The 18,765-nt window shown below is 49.3% G+C and overlaps 1 protein-coding gene across 3 annotated transcripts in view; it reads right to left on the bottom strand.

Annotated features, from left to right (window-relative positions):
- Positions 1-3,549: 3,549 nt before the first annotated feature.
- Positions 3,550-18,765, bottom strand: part of SLC6A13 (solute carrier family 6 member 13) — a 60,508-nt gene continuing 45,292 nt past the window's right edge. For all 3 annotated transcript variants that reach the window (XM_039520002.1, XM_039520003.1, XM_039520004.1), the window contains 8 exons: positions 16,750-16,853; positions 12,286-12,410; positions 11,463-11,575; positions 10,359-10,496; positions 7,052-7,154; positions 6,508-6,608; positions 5,500-5,670; positions 3,550-4,013 (listed from right to left, as the gene is read on the bottom strand). In XM_039520002.1, coding sequence (XP_039375936.1) covers positions 3,894-4,013; positions 5,500-5,670; positions 6,508-6,608; positions 7,052-7,154; positions 10,359-10,496; positions 11,463-11,575; positions 12,286-12,410; positions 16,750-16,853 — 975 coding nt within the window. In that variant the 3' untranslated portion in view covers positions 3,550-3,893. The remainder of the gene's footprint in view (positions 4,014-5,499; positions 5,671-6,507; positions 6,609-7,051; positions 7,155-10,358; positions 10,497-11,462; positions 11,576-12,285; positions 12,411-16,749; positions 16,854-18,765) is intronic.

Here is an 18,765-nt window from a genome sequence, read left to right as displayed (position 1 = left end):
TTCTCTCTATCACAAATGGGGGAAGCTGAGGGACAGTAAGGTTATAAGACTTGCTCAAGGCCGCACAAAACCTGTGCCAAAGCCAGGAACTGAACACAGATCATCTACCTCCTAGTCCTGTGCTTGAACCACCAGACCAGGCTTTCACCCATATACAGCAACAGTAACGGAGTCTTTTCAGAAATCCAAGTAATCAGCTGGGGCTTTAAATGGCACCGTGCCGGGGGTGACAACAGAGTCTGGCCACAGGTCCCACATACAAATAAAATCCTATAAATGAATCAAAATGCTTCATGGTCCCATGAGCAATTCTGGGAACAGAGACGGCTCTAGGTATTTTGCCGCCCCAAGCACGGCAGGCAGGCTGCCTTCGGCGGCTTGCCTGTGGGAGGTCCCCGGTCCCACGGATTCGGCGGCAGCCTGCGAGAGGTCCGCTGAAGCCGCGGGACCAGCGGAACCTCCGCAGCATGACACCGAAGGCAGCCTGCCTGCCGCCCTCACGGCGACCAACAGAGCACCCCCTGCGGCTTGCCACCCCAAGCACGCGCTTGGTGTGCTGGTGCCTGGAGCCGCCCCTGTCTGGGAAAAGGAAAATTGGTGCTTTTGCTCTGGATGACAGAAATCAGGCTTCCCAGGCCCACCTCTTGCAACCTGCCACTCTGAAAGAGGGTGAATGCTGCCACACGTGCTGATAAGTTATGGGCCTTTTCTGTGCACATGATCCACCCCAGGGACTGAAGTCAGAGGGCCCTGACCCTGTTGTTAAAGTGCTCTCATATTGATGACTTCATAAGAATCCTTCTGAAGAAAAGATTTGCTCAGTCCTTTGGAATTTACCAGAGTTTCAGACGAGAAAGGACCACAAGTCACCCAGTCTGATCTCCCGTATATCACAGGCCACTCTAGTTCACTCAGATTCCCCTATGTTGAGCCCAATGACTTTAGTTCAACCAAAGCATTTCAGTCCTCAGGAGAGCACACTGTTGTGTGTCACAGGCAGAGAACAGTGGATACAGAGATGCTACCAATTCCTGATGCTGGCAGGGAATTGATTAGAGAAGACATGCCCAGATGATGCTACTAGGTGTTCCATGCCCCATGTTGCAGAGGAAGACAAAACCCCTCGAGGGTCCCTGCCAGTCTGACCTGGGGGGGAAATTCCTTTTCAACCCCAATTCCGGTGATCAGTGTGACCCTGAGTATGGGAGCAAGAACCAGCCATGCACCTAAGTAGATCTCTACATTGCAGGTGGAGGTGATATTGCAACTTGGACAGACATATCCATGCTAGCTGTAGTCTACCTAGCACAGCTAAAACTAGCCATGAAGCCATGGCGGCACGGGCTCCAGTGTGGGCTAGGAACATGTGGAACAACCCATTCCACTGCGTCCTCACTGCTATTTTTAGCTGTGCTCGGTAGATTACAGCTCGTGCAGTTATGTCTGCCCGAGCAGCAATCACACCTCTGACTGCACGGCAGACATAGCCAACGAAAAAGGCTTCTGCGCACCACCTCAATGCACCGGTCCACCCTGTCTGGTGTCCTGTCTCCAGCTGTGATCAATTGCTGAAGCCTCAATGGTGTAAAAATCCTTCTTGTCCCCTGTAGGTATTTTAATTACCATTCTGCCCACTTCTTATGGCACCAGCTCTGACCACAACAGACCCAAGTTAATGTCTAAGTCCCCCCATGGGGATCAGGATCCTGCTGCCTGGGAATGAGAAGCTGAACACTAGCTGTTCTGGGCTGTAGCTCCTCCTTGCACCAGGAATGTGATTTCTGGAATGTGAATCTGGCTGCCTTCACAAATTGGGAGTTTCCCAAGCCTCTGGCCAGCTTAGCTGTAAATTCACCAGAATGACATATTTTTGCAATGGTTGCTAATATATTAGCAGGATCTAAAGTAGCGAGGCCACCTTGTGACTACCAGCAGCAATTGCACCTTTTCTGTTTTGTTTTTGATTAAACACCCAATTGGGATATCCTAAGCAGTCCCAGTGAGAGATCACAGTAAGGGCTCAAGGGACTGAAATCCTGCAGTAACATATACAAGGATTCAGCTGCAATCCAGAAATTGCTGGGGGACTTGGCTCAACTTCTTGTGTGCTCCTGCTTTGGAACACATTACGTGAGGAGAGCAAAAAGAGCACCTGACCTCTGGAGCCAGGGAGACATTATGGTCTCCACCCACCCTGAATATTTACATGGGAACTTACTGCTGAAAGATACTATCTCAATAATATTCACAAATAAGTATTACATTTAAATTGTACTGCACAGCTCTGCCTGAGCTCCTCAATTCTGACCTCCCAATACACCAGTCACTAGCTGCCATTGCAGTCCTACGGGCCCAATGCAGATCTGCTAATGCACCTCCATGCTGGCCTGCAGCATCCTCTTCTACTCCAGTTATCCCTCCCATCTGCCCTGCAAAGCACCTGACCTGCCCAAACCTCCAGACCTGCCCTAATACCATAGTCCTGACCTGCAAAGACTTCCTTAGTCCTAAAATCAAGCCTCTCCCCTGGAAAAAACACAAACCCTCTGCCAATGCATTCCTCTACGTCTGCTCTTGCTGTATCTCCTGCCATTTCAGTCCTGCATCCCCACACAGCTTGGCCAGCACACCTCACTCCTGCCTTGCAGCAGCCTCTACTCTTGGATTTCAGAGTCACGGATCTGAGCTGCTACATTCCTTTGGGTTTATCAGCTCTGTTCAGGGCCTGATGAAGGAAGAGGCATCCGTGTGGTCTTCCTGGGGATGGTTGTTATAGGTTGGATGTAAGTGCTGCCCTTCATTTAAGATAATTGTAAAAAACATTTAAACGCCTATATGGAACCAGGCAGCTGAAACAACAGAGGTCTCCATCCACAACACAGGCACAAGGCATGGGTGGAGAGGTTTTGCTGGATATTGTTTTGAGAAGGTTTGTGTGTCTGTGGAAGAGAGAGGCCAAAAGGCAGAGAAGCAGGGAGAATCACAGCAAGGACAGAGTCAGGATAAGCACTGGGAATGTGGCCCTGAACAAAAACTGAGAGAGAGTTTTGGGCTAAGTGCTGACTAGAGGCTTGGAACTGTGAGTAAAGACACAATCTCTGATTTAATTCCTACTGTGGTCAGAGAAATGGGACTTTGTACATTCCTTGTAAATAAAACAGGAATGCCTGACTCCATCATCAGTTTCTTCTAATAACCACTTGGGTCAAAAAGGAGTAACAGTATATAATATTTCTCTAATTCTGGGAGATGAGTGAGGGGAAGTCACGTCTAATTTGGTGTGGACTTTCCCCTTTAGAATAGCCACACACAACGCATCACCGCCTTGAACTTGGGAACTTGGCTTCTTGGGCCACCAAAATACCCATCACCCCTGCCCAGAGTGGTGGTCCTGGCAGATTGGACTCCGTGTAGTTCTGGAAACAAGCAGCAGTTCTAGGAGCAATGACTCCTGGTGTGGAGGGGAGAGTTCCCTTACAAAAAAAGCACAAGAGACAAAACTGAGGCAGAGCCACTCAGAAGTGATAAGATAAAGGATTTAATGGAATGAATGGAGAGGTCCTCAAAGTCCATGTTGGAGAAGAGCCTCTGTGACCCTTTGACAGTCTCCACTCCAGAGCTGAGTATCTCCTGTCCCACCCACTGGAGTGTTGGGGACTCTCAGCTGTTTGAATCAGCTCCTGTGTGTGCTCCCCAGGAGACGATTAAGGTGCATCGCTGACTCCACACTGTCCCTGGAGACCCTTCTATGGCAGCCCCTGCTGAGCCCATCAAATCCTCCAGCGGAAGAGAGATCAGCTCACAAGTCCTGCTCCCCTCGGCAAGTGGAGAATCCTTGAGTCATCTGACAGCTGGAAGGAGTGTATCAAACAATCCAGGGGGCCACAGTGGCCCTAACAATGGGACTCTAGCTCTGTCAGCATCAGGAGGCTGGGTCTGGTGGAAGGAAGGGGCTGCCCTGCACCCAGACTGAAAGGTAAGTCCTCATCTGGGCAGACCAACTGGCGGAATCTCTGAAAGACAAAGTTGGATGTTGAACAAGGGTGTAGGGGTGGATCTGGCTCAACCACAGCCTCATCCCCCAAACTGCACCCCCAGCAAACAGCCCCTTTCTAAGTAGCCTTCCAGCAAAGGCAGCACGGAGGAGAGAGGCATGGAGGAATTTGGTAATCATGCCTGGATCTCAGGCTGAATGATTCCCAGTTCATACACGTAGGCCCTCCCCCTACTGGAACACCAGCCCCTTAAGTCCAGGGATACCCTAGAATAGCCCCAGTTCCCACATCCAGATATAACAATTTAAACGACAGTTGAAGACCACCTTGGCTGTTCGAACAGCAGCTGGGAATCTCCAGGACTTGTGTGGGACCCAGGGAAAATTCCCTTCCATGTCCCTGACCAACGCTGTGACACTGCCAAAAAAAAGTCAGCCTCCCACGTACTGACCCCAGCTTTTTACACCTGAGCCATCCGGCACGTTTCAAATGCAGACCAACCCCACAATGCTTGAGAGCAGCAGCACCCAGCCATTGCTTCCTCATAGTCAGGGCTGTACACATCCAAAGGCCACTCCTAGGGTGTTCAGAACGGCACTAACCCAGCCCCTGTGGACATCAACAGGTGCTCTGCTGATGGAAATGTCAGCAAAAAGCAGAGGCTTTTCTCCACAGACAGGGAGAGAACAGAGGTTACGGACCCAGTTCTTCCTTACAGTCCATCCCCATGCACTGCTCTAGGGGGCGAAAGTTGGTGAAGAAATCTCAGGGATCCCCAAGTGCAGAAGGTCTCTAAAGCCAGCTTAGAGGAGCCTCATGGCAGGCAGAGGACATTCTGGAGGGAGGTGCATGGTCACAGCACGCTGTGTTCTGGCCCAGGAGAAAAACAGTGCAAGAGCGGCCCTGAGGCTGCTCTAACTTAAACCAAATGCTGTGTAGGCACCTGGCTGCCTCACAGCACAGGCAGTGTAAAGGTGACTTCAAGCCTCCATTGATGCCCCCACCACTCTCCATTCCAACAATGAGATGGTGGGGACTCAGCAGAGGACCTACAGGTCCCAGCATGCAGCCTAGGATCATACACTGGGATCCATAGTCCCCACAGGTCAGACCTCCACACTTGAGACAAGGGCAGCCCACAGGCTATTCGTAGACCCCAGTGGACTGCGTTTGGCCTCGGGCCTGCACTTGGTCTCCTATCAGTACTTCCCACAAAACTGTTTTCCTTCGGTGTTTGACAAGTGATGGAGAGCCAATAACTGCGAGGCACAGGAAGGCAGCTAGTTCTGTGTAGCCCTCCAACCAGCTTGAATTCAATAAAGCCACTAATTCTTTACAGTAATAGACTGAGCTCCAGTAACTTAATTCTACGCTCCTGTTTATTAACCCACAACACACCAATCACACCTCAAGAGGCTGTCACTTCAATATGCCAATGACCTGTAAAGCCCCCCCCCCATCACGCCTCTGTGGCCCAGACCCCCTCCTGAAGCAGCAGCCTCACCTCTCTCAGGGAACCCTTGATCATGGAGAGTTTGTAGACAATCCAGAGAGGGATACAGACCATAGATGAGAGAGCCAGCAGCCAGCCCAGGGTGTCTCCCCACCAGGGGTACACGTACTTCTTGTTGTAGGTCAGAGGGGTATATTTAATCAGAGAAAACAGGAAGGTCGCCTGGGGAGGTGGAAGAAGTCAAGAAGAGAGGAAGCGGGGAAGCAATGCCATTAGCCAACATGATCTCCCTGGGGACAGACAGCCCCCGAGGAGCAACAATCAGAGCATCCATCAGACCCACTTGGATGCTGCTGCCCCTTCAATTAGTGTTTGTTATCTCAGCCAAGAGCTCATCCTAGCAGCAGTCCCTGGTGATCTGTTCCCTCCCTGTTATTCCATCCCCACTCATGGATGTCCATGGTGATCAGATAGACCACACAGCAGCAGCTGGGTTAGAACCTTTGGCTTCCAAACCACAGGCCACTTGAGCTAAAGTGGGAGTCTGCTCGCTAGGGGTATGTCTACACAGCCAGCAGAAACCTGCTGCAGAGGGTCTCACAGCCTGGGTCTACAGATTCAGGCTCATTCTATAGCACTAGAAATAGTTGTGCAGACATTCAAGATTGGACTGGAGCTCAGGTTCTGAAGCAGAGCCTGAGCTCCACCCCAAATGTCTACACAGCTTTTTTTTAGTGGCATAGCATGAGCCTGAGTCTGCAGACCCTGTCTCTGAGACTTGCTGACGTGGATTTCTGCTGGCCGTGTAGACGTACCATAGCTGTCAGTAGCAGTAGGGTTATTACCTTCTAAGGATCAGCTGCTGGAGGACAACGTGATGGCCACACTGAGCCAGTGAGCCATTACAAGCTTGCCTGCTCCATGGGAAAGTGCTTGCTACCTACTCAATATGTCCCCAACACAGGGGTCCCAGAACGATCCATTTCCCCACTCCCACAACAATCCAACCAGCCCCACTCCTCTCTCAGGCCCCCAGACCAATGGCCTCCAAGCTCTCACCATGCAGACAGCTGGCGTGATGAAGACCCAGCAGTATTTGATAATAGGCCATGGCCTGTAACCAATCATGTCTTCAATGTTATCATAGAAACGATCAGCACCTGAGAAAGACAAGGAACGAGACCCTGTTAACAAAAGGGACCAAGAGTAATGGTCTGCATGGCCCAGAGAGGATACTGACCGACAGGAAGACCCATGTGGAGAGGAGAGAGCTCAGAAATGGAGCATTATGGGTAATATAGATAAGCGCAAACGGGAAATTTGTTAGGGTCATGGACTTCCTTGCTGGCATGAGGCAGCTTCTCCAGCCAGCTCCCCCAGGGCTCTGCTGTCAGGAAGCTCTCACTATCTAAGTCCCTGGGCATTGAAGTGAGGACATGTTGGGCTACTGTTTGTAAAGGGTTCCAATGTACCAGGTTTACGAAGGGGATCTGTGGCCTGGTGCTCTTGGGGATAACAGAGAGACCAGCCCCAGTGAGGGGACAAGAGTCCACTCAGGGATTCGGAGTCAGTGAAAGCTGCTGGCCACCAGGCCCATACTCACCATACACCCAGCCGATACAAAGCGTCTCAAAGATGGCAACGAAGAGCAGGCACATACCACTGGCAGCGTAGTAATCGAAGAGCTGGAAGATGTACATCCCACCCTGGGAGGGGTCAAGAAGAGAGTGAGAAGAAATCTAACTAAGGGACAAGTCAAGCCATTCAGCTGGAGAAAGAACCAACTCAGGTCTTTGGCACCTTCCTGCCCCACCATCTCCTGACAGAGCCCAATGACAAGCATTCCCCTTATAAGCCCAACCTGGCCAAAACCTCATCTGTACTGGGGACCTCTGTGGAAATCCTGTTGTCCCGAGATTCCATCCCTGCTCTCTCTGCAGCCTCTCATTTCCAGGAGAGGATAAGTCACTGCCCAGGAGTTCAGAGTTATTTTTTTCAGACTGTCCTAAAAATAAGCCTAGTAGTGGGAAATGGGAAAAGAGACCCACAGGTCTAATGTTCAAAAATCAACTCAGACTCCAAATTTGCACCCAGATATAACTGTGAGTGCAATTTTGCAGGCCCAAATCATTGACGGCCCAAATTTTAGCTGGCTTAGTTGCCTAATTCTACAGGCGCTGCTACAATACAGGCCTGCAATTAATTCCAGGCACAAAATTGCAGGTGCAAAATCAGGGGCCGCTTTTCAAACACCAGGCCCAAAGAGAGACAGAAGGAGCCAGAGAGAGAGAGAGAAACCCACACACACGAATCACCCCCTCCCACTGCCAAAAGGGAACCTGGGCCCAATTCTGATCTCACGCCAGTTTTTACGCCAGCGGAATTCTATCCACTTCCATGGGGCTAATCCCAGTTTACACAAATAGACGTGAGGTCAGAACCAGGCCCAGCAGCTTACTGTGCACATAGTGCTCATGAGGGTCCCATCAAGTAAGGAAGAAAGGGATAAAGATGCTCCAATAGCCTTCAAATGAGACAGGGGTAGGGCTTGGTTTGCATGCGTAGCAGGGTGAAACCCTGCTCCTGCTGTGAGGGGTTTAAAAGTGGCCTGGCAGGGCTTGAGAGCAGCTGCTCTCAAGGCTGGGCTGATTGAGGAAATGGCTGCAGCTGGGGCCACGCCCCAAACTGGCCAGGGAAGCCAGAAGGAAAGGCAGTCTCTCTCTGCCTTCAGAGAGAGAAGGGCCTGGCTGCAGGGAGCTAGAAACTGGATACCTGAGTGAAGCAGGGCTGGGGAAAGGCAGAGGAGCTGGGGAGCTCCAGCCTGGAAAGCCCCAGGCTGCGGCCTAACATTGGGCTAACAGGTACTGGGGGTTGCAGAAGGCAGCCCAGGGGTAGGCCAAGGCAGCAGGTCCAAACCCCGTTGCCTGTGATGAGTAGGCTGATACTGCAGTCTGCCCCAGAGTGTGGGGCTAGACAATGACTGGCAGTAGCCAATACTGAGGCAAGGTGGGGATAGAGGGTGGGGGTTCCCCAAGGAGGGGAGACTCAGAGAGAAAGGGGTTACTGCCAGGGGCAGCACCCCCATGTGAAAGGGCACCGGGTCCAGGGAGGGACACGGGGGCCAGAGGACAGGTGGATCACCAGCCTGCAGAGGGCACTCCAGCACTGGACTGAGCTAATTCCCGGCGTCACCAGCAGGAGGCGCCGCAGGGGTGAGTCCGACCCATCTACACGTGGTGGAGAATGCGGGTATAGCGGTCCGCCCCTGATACAAAGGGCCGGGGCAAGGACTATGGGACTATTGCCTGGACTTTGAGACTTGACAGACTGAAGAAATGAACAGAGACTATTACTGGAGAGCCTGTGTGGCCCGGCTCGCCGAGCAGCAAGCAGGGCTGCTTCAGCTGCTGCGGGGGAGGGCACACGGACCTCAACAGGGGCCAGGCACCTTGGGCTGGAGGCCAGTGCCGGGGCCTAAAGACTGTTTCGCCTACGGGCGACGGGGACACTGGAGAAGGGTGTGCCCCTACTGGGTTGGGGCAGAGAGGCCTCACCCAGACAAGGCTCCCCCTGTGAGAGTAACAGGGGGGCCCCCAACTTGTTGGGCTTGTGGGGAGCAGGGACACCTGAAGAGAGTGTGCCCTCATGGAGCTCCCAAGGCCCGGGCCAGCCCAGAAGACAGGGCTAGGGCCCACACAACCGGGACTGGGGCTGTGGCAGGGGGAAGGCGCCAAGGGTGCTTCCACTGCCACACCAAGGGCCACATAAAGAGGCATTGCCCCCGAGACAGAAAAGGGGAGTGCCTGAAACCAAGGCTCAGTCTGGGACTAGCCGCCAGGAAGGGGTAGTCCAGACTGAGGCCCCCAGAGAGAAGGGGGCTGGGGCAGAGAGGCCCCACCTAAAAAAGGGAACCCACATAGGGGCCAGAAGGGCCAATGTGGGAACCCAAACTGAAGGGGGAACCCACACAAGGGCCGGGAGGGCTGATGTGGGAACCCAAATGGAAGTGGGAACCCACGTAGGACCAGGGAGGTCTACAATGGGGACCCAGACTAAGGACGAAGCCAGCAGACTGCTCCAAACACTGGAGAGCCTGCGGCAGGAAAGGGATGTCCTGAGGGCCCAGTTGAGGAGAAAGCTGGGCCGGTAGGACAAACACTCCCGCCGCCCCCCCCTCCCCCGGTGTAGGGGTTCTTGAGGTGGGGGTGGGGGTGTAGCAGGGTGAAACCCTGCTCCTGCTGTGAGGGGTTTAAAAGTGGCCTGGCAGGGCTTGAGAGCAGCTGCTCTCAAGGCTGGGCTGATTGAGGAAGTGGCTGCAGCATGAAACTCTGAAAAGTCCTGACCTTCAAAACACTCTCTCACAGGCCAGCACAGAGCAAGGGTCCACGAGAGTTTAGGACAGGCAATGAAAGCTGCACTATCCAGCTGAAAGAATTTTTAGCGAGGCAGAATGTAAAACCCTGTGCTGGAACTGAGCCACATCACTGCAGAGCAACTCTTGTAAAAGACACCCCGGAATCCTTACTGACCACTCGGGTCAGGAGTCCCCTTTAAACCCCACCCCAAAGCTGCCAACTCCAGCAGCACAGTGCCCACTAGTCCCATGCTGAGATTCAATACTGAAGTAAGAGGGCAGAGCACCACCTACTGAATCAGTAACACCACTGTTTGCAGCACCTGGGGTGCAGCTTAGAGGTCTCCCATCTGAGCTCTGACCCAACACTGCTTATCTTAGGAGAGCACAGACTACAGCCCAAGGTGGAATTGCTGCAGCTGGGCTCCTAATCCAGCCACAGGCTCTAAAGTCCTCTTTCTGCCCAGGGGGATTTCAGTCAGAGATGACTGGAGCACCCCACAGACTGTGAGCTACAGGAGGGATGGAGGGAGGGATTCCTGTCTCTGAGCTCTACCTCCGTGAGCATGACCAGTCCTACAAGGTAGGAGAGGATGGAGACAAGCAAGATCAGGATCTCACGGCGGTTTTGCTTTCGGAAGATGGTGGGGTACATGTCCATAACAGCTGTCACCAGGCTCTCCACACAGACGAACTAGGAAGAAGAGAATTCACACACCTGTCAGCACGCTCCTACTATGCCACCTGGCCGGGCTTCATTGCTCCACGGCCTCTTGCTCTCAGGACAGGTTTCCCTCAGCCAGGAGAGACCACACACATTCAACATTGAGAGCTAGCCCCAGCCGTGCCACGGCTGTCCTAGGAACTTCCATTCGCATCCATGCCTCAATCCCTTACTAAGGTCGTGCTGCTGGAAACCAGCGCTAGGCCAATTCCCAATCCCCCACTAGGCATGCTGCTGAAATCAGCTCACAGCCTTCCCTCCATGCTCCAACAGCGGAGCTCTAAAATCCATACCAGTGCCATGCTGAAAGTTCCCACTAGGGGGTGCTGCTGAAACCACAACCCTGACTCCAGAAGGTATTGCTGGAAACCAGAATCCTGGTTTCACAAGACATCTGCTCAGACCCCTTCCCACACAACGGGCTGCAGCTCTTCCCCATGCTGCAGGAGCTGGATGGAAGGAGGAGGCTTGCAGTGAGCATGACATTATTATTATCATAGCGCACAGACGCTCCAGCTGAGATTGGGGCCCCATTGTACCAAGCACTAGACAAACACATAGCGGGACAGCTCCTGCGCCAGAGAGTTTATGCTCTAGATAGACCGGACAGGCAACTGAGGTGAAGTTACTGGCCCAAGGTCACACAGCAGGTCAGTAGCAGAGCTGGGAATAGAACCCAGGTTGCCTGAACCCCTGTCAAGTGCCCTGTCCACTGAGACACACAGATGGGCCGAGCCCATACTAGATTAAGTGAGAGCTGACTGGGGCGCTCTACTCTGTCTGGACAGGGGAATGTGCTTCGCTACCTCAGAACTTGAACCCAGGTCTTTCCCTCACCACCTGGCCATTTATCAAGTGGAATGTGTTGGCTGTCAGTTTGAAGGGAAGCTGGCCAGACAAGAAGGAAGCACTCGTGTCCTGTCTGTGCATCTGTACCTGGCTGTCCAGTCCCAGCAGAACAACCATCAGGAAGAAACAGCAGGCCCAGAGTGGGGAGAAAGGCAGCATGACGACAGCTCGAGGGTATGCAATAAATGCCAGGCCAGGCCCTGTGAGAAGAGGGTCATTTATAGTAGATGGCAGGGACCAAATCTAGAAGCCATCAGCTGCACCATCGCTCTGACAGGCAGCGAGAAAGAGGTCTCCAAAGCAGAATCAGGGAGATTAGCAGCTCAGAACTGGTCTATGGCACCCACCCATCTGCAAAACACACCCCACCTTCCCCAATGAATTCACTCCTGGCACTAGGAAGCACCATTCAAGAAACAGTGCCTCCATTGCTGGCTGAGGAAGAGCAGAGGAACCAGAGCAGGCTACGGCTCTACTGCCAGGAGTGAGGGCAGACGAGTCACAGCAGGCTGTGGGCTCCACCTCTATGGCTGGGGCTGGGAGCTGGTGGATTCCTAATGTCTGTACAGAGCAAACAGGAACTCAGATCTTAATGTCAAAGATCCACACGCTGTAACCACCTTGGGACTCAGTTTATTTATCTCAGAAGAGCTGAGTTGACCCTTCTGGGATTTGAACCTGGGGTTGCAATTAATCTAGTTTATTGTGGTTCATTGTGCCTCTTAGGGGGTCAGCAGCTTTGGGACTCCCCTTAGTCACTGTTCTCTGGTCTCTTTACAGGAGCTCTTTTGTCAGAGACAATGCAGAAAAGGAGTCCATGGTCAGTGTTAGGCGACCAGAGATTGTCCCACATTAGCAATGGCCCACCCTATCTTGCACGCTGCTCTTCCTGCACACCGAGCCTACTCACCTGACTCCGCTACCTCAGAAATAGGCACGCCTTGTTCCTGTGCCATAAAGCCCAAGATGGAAAAGATTGCAAAGCCAGCCACAAAACTTGTACCACTGTTCAAAAAACACAGCGCAATGCAGTCCCTGGAAGGAGAAAAGACAAGCATCAGAACGGGGGAACCAGCCAGCCAATCAGACAAGAACATCAGCATGGGATGGGAGAGAGAGAAGCCATTCAGAAAGAAGTATCAGTGAGGCACAGCAGCCAATGAGATGAAAGCACCCACATAGAGACACGCACATATGTCTATATTAATCATTTCTATGCAGATGTTTGAGCAAATGTCTTGACAGTGTGCGGCTGTGGATTCATCTGGGGATAAATATAGGACATGTGCATCTTCACATCATAACACTGATGCTGCTTCTTCATCCCACATACTGACAGCCTCATAATGTCACAAAGCCTAAAATAAATTCAGAACTCTTTATTTATTAACATCAACCTGTCTATCTCTAGATCAGGTACAGCTGGCCCTCCATTACCATGGGATCTGTGTCCCTAACAATCTTTATTTATCCTCAATACCCTTATGAGGTGGGTATTTTGTCTATTTTATAAATGGGGAACAGAGGCACAAAGACTTGCCCAAAGTCATACAGTGGGTCTGCAACAGAACAGGGAATAGAACCCAGGTCTCACATGTCCCAAACTAGAACCCTAACCACCAGGCCATCCTACTTCTTATAGCAATTGCCATACAGAATCAGACGTGTGACCCATCTAATCCAGTATCCTCGCTATGATCGTGGCCAGTACTGGATGCGCCAGAAGAAGGTGCAAAAAACTGCAGAGAGAGTAATTATAGGATGACCTGCCCATAAGGGAAGTTTCTTCCCACCACAACCCGATCAGTTAGTGATTGTCTAATAGGATACAAACTCTTATGTTTCAGCTTATCTAATGTACCTGTGGATAGTCTCATTGCTTATATAAATGCCTGATTCTTTTTCTGAATGCTAGTCAACTTCTGTCTCCAAGAATATCCTGCAGCAGTGAATTCCACATGTTACGCACATTAGGATTTTTGCAATTTTGTTGTATCAATTTTAAATTAATTGTCTTTCAGTGCCACTGGCTGTCCCTTGGTGATGAGACATGATAAACAGAAGCACCCAATTCACTTTCTCTAAACCGTTCATTTTGTATACCTCTATCACATCTTATTTTATTCACCAAATCTTTAAACTAAACAATCCCAATCTTTTCAGTCTCTCGTCATACTTGAGTCTCCCCATGCCTCTAGTCATTCTCACTGTCTCTGAACTGCTAGGTTTCTGTTCTGTCTTTTAGAGATGACGAGACCAGAACTGAACACTACATTCCAGGAAAGGCCATACCATTGATTTCTATTAATTTATGGCATTTAATATATTCAGTATTATTATCTATATCCTTTTTTATATAATTTGTAGCCAAGAATTCAAGACATTAAGTATATTTAGGATATAGAGGTGAAATGTAAGTATTAGTTAATGTTTTAACACAGGGCCTACAGGTGTGTAAGTTTAATGACACAAGGCCAACAGTGACATTTTGTGGGATTCTCTAATAACCTTAAGTTGCTATAGTAACTTATTAACATAGATGTTAATGAAAATAAAGGGAACTAAGGAAATAGCCTATAGAAAATTGGGCATCCCTAAATTAGTGGGATGTGGAAGTATGAAAAAGGGATTGAATCCCTGCATATATATGGGCCTTAGTAGACGTAAGCATAACTCAGGATAAATGGGTGTTGACTGGCCTGTGCACTGAGGGCAGGGGATTTGGGATGGGGAGGACACGCATGGGAAGATGCCAGGATGACACCAGGTGACTATGATGGTGATGAAGATGACAACTGACACTCCAGGGTTTGCCAGCAGGAGATGTGATGCCAGTCAAAGGGCTAAACACTTTGCACTCTCTATCTGCTATTGTATTTCAGTGTTTGTGGGATTGGTTTATCTACAGAGTGGATTTGTTAATAAAGGGACTTGTGATTAATTGCAATTGTTTCTCGTGTGCTTCTAGGGTCTCTGATTCTAATAGGACTGATGATAATAGCCCTCTGGAGATATTGTAGCCCTTTGGAGACTGAACCTATATTGACCACTATGCTCTAACAGATTAATAATATTAATGAATCCATCCATCAATAAGGCTATAAAGCTAATGCTGCATTTGCTTCTCAGACCCCCTGCACAATGAGTAATTCTCTTCATTGATCCATCCACAACAACACCCAGCTGTTTTTCCAGAAAATTTAGAGTTAATTTAGGACGCACAAGGTGAGAGCAGTGCAAATTATTCATTTCTACATAAATTACTTTGCATATGTCAACATTGAACATTGAACAGCATCTGCCATTACGTTGGCCAATCACCTAGCTTGGTTAGGTCCCTCTGACGTTTTCTAGTTTTAACTGACCTAAATCATCTTATTGCTGTCTCACTGTCCACCCCATTTTCCAAATCGTTAGTGATTAGAAGGAACAACACTGGTCTTGGTGATCTATGGGGCACCCTGCTGTTGTTTTTTTGCCATGTTGAAAATTGACTGTTTATTCCTATGTAAGCCTCAGGCTTGCAGAATGTAGGACAGATCCATGAGAAATAGAGCTACCTAGGGAAGAGGATGGTATGAAGGACTGGCATCAAAATAAAGAGCTATTCATCTAGCACAGCTCAGCAGTAAAGGAATGTTGTTACTATTTGATGACTAGATGGTTAAATGGCTTGAATGGAACATCACCACTTTCTACTTCAAAGGCACTTTCCGTCTGAGGCTATCAAAGTTCTTTACAACCTTGCTGTGAGGTAGGTAATTGTTATTATCTCCATTTTGCAGGTAGAGAAATGGAGACACAGATAGATTGCCTGTGTTACCAAGGTGTCACAGTAGGTCAGCAGCAGAGCCAGGAAAATAACCCAGGTCTTCCTGTGCCATGCCTCAAACACAAATCCTTTGTTCCTTCCTCTGCCATCCTTCTTCCCCTCAAATGAGATGGGGGGCTCTCAATCCAGTGAGAACTGGACAGGTGTCCATGCCACCACAACTGGCATTGAACCTAATCTGAAGGGAAGAAGAGACTGCGGCACCAGAGTGTAAGCTCCTCAGGGCACAGCACCGCCCATATCTTTAGCTTTTAGAGAAGCACCATGCAAACCTACAGGGGGCACAATAACAACAAACAAATTCTAATATATTTAAAGACAAGAAATCCCAGTTTAAAGAGTAGTTAAACTGACAGAGTACGAGGGACTTGTCTGTATATAAATGCAACACCCCAGTTCTTCCCATTTCGTACAATTCATCTGGATACTGTGCTGGCAGATAAACATCACATCAAGATAAAAGGTGTTCTGATTGGTGAGTGGGTAGCATTCTGGGGCTGCACGAGCCTTTCACCACTGGAGACACGGTTCCAAATGCTGGAAGCATCTAACGTGAAAATGACTTGGCTCTCACATTCTTCCCCACCTGCGCACTTCACAAGACTACCAGACAACTTGGTACAATTTAATAGGATTGCCAGTTTCTGTTCAAGGATAGCCCAGCGCTAACTAGAACAGCAGGGGGAAAGCTGCATTTTAGGAGTCAGATGCATTGGCAAGACTGAATGTGGTTTCCAGGACTGGCGTGCCCGTGGTTGCTGTAGGACAAGAGTGAGGTTTAGTGAGAGTTCTGTGAGAGACCAGGACTGCAATAGCAAAGAGAATTGCACGGTGAGGATTGACTGGAATGGCAGAGCTTCAGGGGGAAAAGACTCAAATCAAATGCTACCAGCAAATCATTTGTATGTGTTCTAAATCATAGAATCGTAGACTATTAGGGTTGGAAGAGACCTTAGGAGGTTATCTAGTCCAACCCCCTTCTCAAAGCAGGGCCAAAACCAACTAAATCATCCCAGCCAAGGCTTTGTCAAGCCGAGCCTTAAAAATCTCTAAGGATGGAGATTCCACCACCTCCCTAGGTAACCCATTCCAGTGCTTCACCACCCTCCTAGAGAAAAATCCACTCACAAGCCTTTGTAAAAGGGAGAATGCTTCTGCTTAATGGCACCGTAAGCAGAATTCTGCCTCAGAGCTTTTAAAGGGTTATGACGTGAGCAAGCAGCAAGCTGCGGGGCGGGGGGAACCTCTCACCTGTGAAGCAGCTGGAAAACTACTGAAGTTCCTCCTGAGGACAGATCATGGAGGATTTGGTTTCAGAAATACGGCAGGAGAAATTGGTTTTCAAGTAAAGCAGCAACTGGCACGAGCGCTCTTCTGCCTCAAGAGGAAAGAGAGCATGAGGCACTTCCTCAAACTTAACCTGGTCAGCTGTCTCCTTTGGCAAAGCTGTCTGCTATCTGCAAGGGTTCAATGGCATTCAGGGAGAAACATGGATACAGTGGGAATGGGGGTCCCTGAACAATCGAATCTCATCCTGATTACCTGTAACAGTTGTTGTGGTACTTGTTGTAGCTACCCAAGGCTGTCAGGCACCCCAGGCAAATGGCGTAAGAGAAGAAGATCTGCGTGCCTGCGTCCATCCACACCTGCAAGGAAGAGAAACACAGCTGAGGAGGCAAAAAGGCCAACATGGCAGGCAGCTACACAGATTCCAGAAAGTGAGGAGAGACAGCTGGGTTCCAGAGGCCAAAGGTCTGACCTAACCAGCATGAACAGTGACAGTGAGAAAAATTAAACATGGGGTATGCAGATAAGCATGTTCTAGAATGTCTAGATACAGCTGGGTTCTAGAGCTGCCATGTACAGGATCTCCTACATTCTAGAGTATGGTCAAAGCACCCACTGGTGTTTAGAGTCACGTGTGTGGGAATTCCAAGGACCTTGTAAGGATTCTGATTTTTCCCTTAGAGCAACCTACAAGACTTTGTGGCTATAAGAGCTCTCCAAACAGTGAGAGGAAATCAGATGCCACAGAGGAGACTCCAACTACTGGAGCTAAAGGAGGTTCTCCAGGTGCTGTTAGCAGTTTAGAAGCTATGACACAGAGTGTGGCAGTTCTGATTCTATCCACTCGAGGGCAATGCTAAACAGAGTCTGGCAATGTATTATAGTATTACTTGGCTCTGAGGCTTGATATTAAGATTCAAACCCTTAAAAACAAACTCATGAAAAAAGTTACTTGCAACTGTTACAATAAAGAGTTACTAAAAGAGGAAACAGGAGAGAGATTTTAGTCCCTGTCAGAGATCATGAGGTCTATTTGAACTACATGTCAAGGACATGTCTGAGTGTTCTAAGGAAGTCACATCATATGTCTGTCAATGCCAGCTTTAATCTAAAAGCCTAGCGCTATGCAATCACCGATAACATTCACATTATTTCAAAAGGCTTCATTACAGCTGGATGTAGAGACAAGCTAAAGAAGACATTAATGAGGAAGGAAATAATAACAATTATTAATGATAACACCGCCCATTTCATACCACCTTTCACCTTTAGCACTCAGGGAGGCAGTGAAAAACAGGATAGGAAGAAGAAGGAAGTCAGTCTTAGCTAACAACACTGCAGGAGAGTTCACTGGGTTATTTACAAAGAGAGAGGCAATGAGGACTAGTTCAATAGGAAGAATGTAATTAGCCAAATTACAATGTAGCCAAGACACGAATGTCAACACCTCTCCTATCTCTTGCAAGAAGTGCTATAAACTACAAGCAATCCGGGCCTTGGTTTTAGGGCCTGATCCAAAGCCAATTAAAATCAATGGAAAGACTCCCATTGACTTCAATGGGCTTTGAATTAGACCCTTCTCCCTCAGGCAACAAGAAAGATGGTCCCCTCCTGCATCTTCTGAGAGCACAGCTGAACCATCTCTCACGACACTTTGACTTTTGGGAAAGCCCATCCTATATGCCCCAAATCACCTCTCTCTGTAGTTGCTCCTGCAAAAGGGATAACTTTGTTCTCTCTCTTTTGTACAAGTTCTCCGATGAACAGCAAGCAAGCCCAATGTAGAATATCAGGGTAGGTATTCAGATCAAAAGTGTGGTTGAATTGTTTCTTTCCCAGAACTCTTCTGGTTCATCTGTTTGTATTTCTTTCTCCCAGGCTATTGTGTGTGTCAGTGTTGATTTGATTCAATTGTCATTGGTGGTTTGGTTTTGTCTTTTTTTATTCTTATTCCCATGTCAATTTGTATTGTAACGGGATGCTGTGATCCCTTTCCCTGTTGTTTTCTAGAGGGATATCTGTTCTAGCTCATTAGGCGGCTGCATTAAATGTTTTTCCTGCAATCACCGTAAAGTAGCAAAATCTGTAAGGATGGTAGAAAAGGCAGAGCCCTTATGTTAAACTTTCTTTTGATTTCTTCCATAGACTGTTTCCCTTCTGTAAGGGATCTAGCCAAAATTCTCAATCCAACCTACATCAAACTCAGTGGAAAGACTCCCAGTGATTTCATTGGGTGTTATGTCAGAGGTCTATGATCTGTGAGGCCAGAGG

Source organism: Mauremys reevesii, linkage group 1 (assembly GCF_016161935.1).
Source record: "Mauremys reevesii isolate NIE-2019 linkage group 1, ASM1616193v1, whole genome shotgun sequence".
Lineage (NCBI taxonomy): Eukaryota > Metazoa > Chordata > Testudines > Geoemydidae > Mauremys > Mauremys reevesii.
Note: the sequence above shows the minus strand (reverse complement) of the source record. Positions and strands in the feature narration are given on the sequence as shown.